The following is a 6,289-nucleotide window of genomic DNA, read 5'->3' on the forward strand; positions in this document are numbered from 1 at the left end:
TAAAAAAACAAGAATTTCTATGGACTTTTCAAGCTTTCCAGTTCAGAGCCTACAAATGTGATACTTCAGTAATGAGATCAGTGATGAAATTAGAGTTGTTTCCACTTTTTTAATTTTAAATTTAAAAGTCTTTATAACTTCAGGAAAATGTTTCTAGGGTTAGGTTTTGGACGAGGATGAGTTAAACAGTGTATTTGTTCTAGTTTTTAGATACTGGTTGTAGTTCAATGATTTCTGTATTTAGAAGTTGAGTTTTTTAGTTGGAGACAACTTTTATTTCTAGTCCAACTCATACTTGATTGTACACTACATGATACAAGGGGACAAATTTAAGTATGGTTATTGAATTAAAATTCAATGTATTTTCCTTCAGTTTTTGTTGTTTGATATTTTAGCTTATTATTTTGATGCACAAACAATCCTGCTCAGGTAATTCTTTTCTATGCATGCTTATTTTCTGCTGTGCACAAATGGAAAGACATACCATTCAAAAAAGAAAAAAAGGAAAGAGATGAAGCAGTTTGACTATAGGATTTTGCCCTTCCCTACTGTTGCATTTCTAGCCTTTTGATAATGTACTTTATTACATATTGTAGACCGAACATCTCCTTTGCAGGCTTTTGATGGACTTTATTCCATATTGTAGAGGTAACTCCTCTTGTGCTTAGTCTTAGTATGTCATCTCTTACCAACTCATCATCTTACACTTTCTATTTAGCTGGTAGAGGTTGTCACAATTCCCAAATAACTACCACGGTCGATCAAAAAATGGAGTGTTATTAGCAAAGGAGGGAGCGTGGATATCATTTTGACTTTCAGATCTGCTAGGTAGACAAATGTGTGTCAGACCTTAAGGCACAATTATTCGCACGGGATTTTAAATCCCCTGAGGACTTTCCAGACTGTGGGTCACTCTAGCGGATTGTGGGTCACTCCGGGAATGCTTGTGGGGCTTCATTAGGGGATTTTGAGTGATTGGGGCTCTGAAGTCCTGCCTTAGTCGTGAAGAAATAGGGACTGTAAAATCCTAAACAAGTCCTGCCTTAGTTCTGAAGAAATAGGGACTGTAAAATCCTAAACGAGTTTTTTCTTTTTTTTAATAAATTGTAAAATCCTAAAAAAATTCATATTCCAAATTTTCACCATTACCATAGAAAGACATGCATGTCACTGAGATCCCAAAACAGCCCTTTATCATGAGTATATTTTTTTCTTGGGCGTTGGTTGGATTGTATTAATTTTTTGGAAAAGTTAGGAAAAAAATAACTTTATTTTGAATGGAAAAGGAAAACTTTTTGGGCACGTTTGGTTGCCAGGAATTGTTTTTCATGATAAATTGGGAGTGGAGATAGGGGGTGAAGTCGGCTAAAAATCCGGAATCAAAATCCCGGAACTAATGGAGAAGTTGCTAAAAACTGGGAAAGGTTGATCTGGTTTTGAGTCTAGTTTTTGGTTTCACGATTTTTAGCAACTTCTCTTTGCTGGAGACACTAGTTCCACCTTGTTTTATAGTTTTCAGTAATATAACACTTTACCATTATTTTTGTTTGACACATACCTAAAGAGACAAGGAAGTGAGCTTGAATCCCTGCAAAATGCAAAAAACACCATGGAAATGACCAAATTGTTTGTCAATTTCAGTTTCATCTTTATTTTTCAAATGAATTCCTGTTTTGGAAGGGTTTTCCTATAAGAAATGATGGCCATTAAATGTTCTTAAAACTAGTCAATTTCTAGAAATAAGGATGATCCTACATCGGAATTTGGTGTCTAAATCATCTCTAGTGGCAATTAGGGTTTCCGGCGTCCGAGTCGGCATCCTTTTATGATTCAATGTCTGGTTAAAAACTTAAAATAAACATCAATGAAATTAGCAGCCGAATTGATACTGAGCTGAGTCAGAATCAGTTTCCTGCCTAGGAGGTGGGGTATTCTGATTCTTATCATGTCCTAAGGGCACTCAGGAGCAAAACCCATAAATGAAAGGAGACTACAAGATACAACAAAATAGAAACTGGGTCAGTGAAAGAAACCAAGACAAAAGAACTGCGAAGGGATTTCGAACGTCGTAGACACATATTGTGTAAGTCTTTTGATATTTGAGAAATGCAGGCGCCCTTGCAAAAAACATGGGTAAATGGGCGTACTTAGTGGTCATTTCCATATAGGATGTCACAGAAAATTTGCATGGGTAAAGGAGCTAATGGTCATCCCATTAGCTCCTTGATATAGTTTTATGCCTTATCCATTTACTTGGGGGCCAATGTAAATTACTCGCGTTAGATAATTAATAATCACAGTAAATGATTTACATTGCCCTTAATCCACCAAAAACAAAAGTGGTTCTTTATTTTAAATACATTAACATTAAGAATAAAGTAACTATAGAACCAGTGATATTATGTCTATAAACAATTATAAGAAAAATATAATTAATAATCACGGACGCCTCTAAGAGATATTTGAGCATTCTGGAGGCAGGCCTTGTGGGAAGCGCTTCAAATCGGTGCAATAGTCGTAGATCATGTAATTCTTCTGTACCCATCTTAGCAGCTTTTGGCTCACCAAATCATGCCCTTGAGATAGCCAAGCAGGTTTAGAGGAAGGAGAGGAATTGTTGGAAGCACAAGATGATGCGCCAGAAGACCACACACAAGCATTATTAGCATTGTAGTTTCTATAAGAAACAGTGAAGGGCGCTTGTGACCAATCTATTTTGACACTCCCACCTCTCGTTGCCCAACCCTCGGCATTCCAAATGGTCGCGTACATCCTCATGGGTTTGTACATTGGGAAAGGTACACCACTCGATTCCATGTTCTTGAATTCTCTGATTGGAATGCCGTCCACGGAGAAGCTGTAAGAGATGAAACCAAGAATATCTAAGAAATATTAAAACGTCATTGAGGGAAGTGTTGAAGTATAAATGATTAAATAACACCATCTCTAACAGCTTGAGTTTTTGGAGTAACTGGTTGTTTCACATGGTATGAGAGCTAGGTTATTACACCACTTAGGTCCTAGGTTCAAAACCATACAACTCCTTGATATTAATTAAAATTCCGTGTGTATGGCCAACCAAAAAGAGTGCCCTATGTCTTTTGGAGCAATTGGTTGTTTCAATAAAAGGCATAGATAAATCTAGCCAGTAATGGGTTTATGAAAATAAAGTGGATTGAAGTGGATATGAGAACTTACACTACATTTTGGGGGTTCCATAGAATAGAGTATGTATGGAACTCTTTGGTGGGGTCGAACCACAGATAAATTTGTTGCTCTCTCGCACCCATTCCTTGGGTGTAAATGTTGGTCTGGAGTATGTATGGTTCTCCGCTAAGGTTACCAAGGAATTCAAAATCGATCTCATCTCGATTTGGCTCTGTAGATTGTAGCTGCAATATATGCAAGTTTAGTTATGTTAGAACAGAGGTGAAAATATCATTTCCCTTCTTCTTCTTTTTTATCATGTGTCGCGCCCTTCGTGGCTAGGATCATCTGCTTATCAAAATTTATGAATGATGAGGATTTCAGTATCATTCGAATAATGGAGAATATTTCTTGAGCACGGCCTATTTGCTATGGAGATCAATACATAAATGGTCTTGATCACTGAAAAAAATTGCCTTTAATTTGTATGGTCTCTCAATCTCCCACCTTCCTTCCCCCTCTCTCATCATTGAATAAATTAATATTCCATGGAAAATATTTTACTAAAAAATAGGAAAACTAAAAAGACTATTTTGAGTAGTGTTTTTCTTTTCCCTGTTTTCAGCCACTTCTCATTCTCCTCATCTATTCCCTCTCAATTCTCTCCCTCTCTCATCAATGTATAAACTAATATTCAATGGGAATTTCTTTTACTAAAACATAGGAAAACTAAAAACTCTATTTTGAGTAGTGTTTTTATTTTCCCTGTTTTTTCAGCCACTTCTCATTCTCCTCACACATGCCCTCTCATCTCACTCCCTCTCCCACCCTTTATACCCCTCTCTCATTATTGAATAAACTAATATTCCATGGAAATTTTTTTTCATGGCTGCTAAACATGACCTTAAAGCAACCAAGAAGAAATTGAACACTTGTCTAACTAAAAATAGATAGATCATAAAACGCTCACGTAGTAGGTGGTGGCAGTGCCTGCTGAATTCCCCAGAACGAGCTTCATTTGCATATCGATCTTGCAGAATAGATACTCATTTTTGGACTGAAAACCAGACCCAGAACCCTGGTCCATGGACAAGTTTAGCAATTCCCCGTTGTCTAGTATCTTACCACGACCATCACCCCATATAGTATCGACCTCTTGATAGAAATTTCCAGCAGAGGCAGCAATCAGCGAGCTTGCGAGCAACAAAACAAGCCACATGTTCAAAGAATTAGGCATTTCAAGTGGGTCTGAAGTTGACAAGTTGGAAAGTAGGGAGTGCTTTTTATAGGCAAAAGAGCATGTTGGCATGCGTGGAGTTAATTGCTTGAGGAGGATGAGAGAATTGGCAGCAGTGAATGTTTTACAGCTGGTACTTGGGTGCTTGGTGTAGTAGGAAGGGGTAGGCGTGCATGCTTCATGAAAAAGCTGTATATTTTGTAGATTTTTGGATTGTATCATTAAATCCTCGATTCTAAAGCATGCACACAATTGATTACTTATATTATATCCATGCATGCTTTAGAAATGAGGATTAAATGCCCAAAAATCTACGAAATATACAGCTATTTCATGAAGCATGCACGCCTACCCCCTCATGCCACACAGAAAATCAAACCCAAAATAACTCGTTCGACAGATGCACGCCTACGCCCCTTCTTGGCAACCAAAACTTGTTGGAGATATTGGATCAAATAGGGACTGATCTATGACTTAGTCGAACCCAAAATTAAGGTCAGACCCAACTTGATTACTCGGACCCAAGAATATATTGGTTACTAGAACCCAAGTTGGTTACTCGGCCCCAAATTAGTGCAACATCCAAAACTTATGTACAGTTAAAATTCTAGAAATTGAATGAAACTTAGAAAATCAAATTACACTTATTTTATGAAAAATCCTTTCAGAAATCAAATTGTTGATAATGAAGGAAGGCTGAATCGTGCCACATGGTTACTCTCTTTAAGAATTGCATCCGTCCTCTATGGTGCAACCGGGATCCGCGAATCGACACTCTAAGATAAAACGGCCAAAACAGGCTCCAATGCACGTGCACTGGTTGATTGGTCCATTAGAACCACCTTGAAATGTGATCAGACACAGAACGTAAAAAGGAATGAGTGAAATCTTGATTTGTATGTGTAAAACATTAATAGGACAACATGTATTCTCTGTGTTTTTCTTTGCCAAAATTTGTACTAAACAGTGCTGCCATCTTTCTCTTTTATAGAGAGAAATATGAATTTTGGAGGAGAAGTAAAAGCACATTAATTGACAAAATGTTTCTCTCCCAACAGTTAGATATGAAACGGTTCACGTTTAATGTGTGTCATTACCAAAATGTTTGGGAATATAACATTTGTTTAGTAATTAATAGAAAATCAAAATGTTTTGGACACCAAAAAGATACTATAATTTTACCCAAAGCCGGACCCCTGCCCAGCCCGCCATGCTTTTGTATGTATATGAACTTGTGTTCGTATAAAACTGGGTCACCCAACAAAATCCAATTCCCTCCCAAAAGGTAGGTTCAAGCCTTTCCTCCCACTCCACCTTATAGGGATGTGAAACTCTTTCAAAAGTTCCAATGTGGGGACTAAATGTTTTGCATTGTAGTTGAGAACCTCTCCACACACTCTAAGGTTTTGGGTTCAAGCCACACTAACCACAAAGTTCAAGTGCTTTTTGAAAATAAGAGGGATCTTTCAATTTTGAATCCTCCCTCAAAATTTTAAAGCACAAAAGTAAAAAGTAACTTTTTAATTTTTGGACTTTTTAAAATTTCTAACTAAATTAGACTCTTCTCATCTCCTTCTCTTCCTCCATTAAGCACACACTATTCCCTGAGCAACTTCCATGTCTCTCTCTCTCTCTCTCTCTCTCTCTCTCTCTCTCTCTCTCTCTCTCTCTCTCTCTCTCTCTCTCTCTCTCTCCTGGATTTTACTAATTCTTGGATGCTATTACTAGAGAATCAAGTAGTGCTTATGCAGAGCACTTAGATGATAAACATAGAAATAAATCAAGTTAACTATGAAAAGAGATGAGTGTAGAATATTCCAATCTAACCTAAATACTAATCCAATCAAGTTGCCTAATCTAGATGGGTTGTCTCGCTAAAAAAAAATTAAAGATTTAAAAAAACAA

The 6,289-nt window shown here is 37.1% G+C and overlaps 1 protein-coding gene across 1 annotated transcript; it reads right to left on the bottom strand.

Annotated features, from left to right (window-relative positions):
- Positions 1 to 2,451: 2,451 nt before the first annotated feature.
- LOC143850697 (putative xyloglucan endotransglucosylase/hydrolase protein 23) lies at positions 2,452 to 4,384 on the bottom strand. The gene is made up of 3 exons (XM_077359921.1): positions 4,118 to 4,384; positions 3,199 to 3,392; positions 2,452 to 2,857 (listed from the first exon to the last, which is right to left on the bottom strand). Exons 1-3 carry the CDS (start codon positions 4,382 to 4,384, stop codon positions 2,452 to 2,454), a joined length of 867 nt encoding a protein of 288 aa, XP_077216036.1.
- Between the last annotated feature and the right edge of the window lie 1,905 nt (positions 4,385 to 6,289).

This window comes from Tasmannia lanceolata, unplaced genomic scaffold (assembly GCF_043159265.1).
Source record: "Tasmannia lanceolata isolate RefF3 unplaced genomic scaffold, GAP_Taslan_0.1 ptg000018l, whole genome shotgun sequence".
Classification (NCBI taxonomy): domain Eukaryota; kingdom Viridiplantae; phylum Streptophyta; class Magnoliopsida; order Canellales; family Winteraceae; genus Tasmannia; species Tasmannia lanceolata.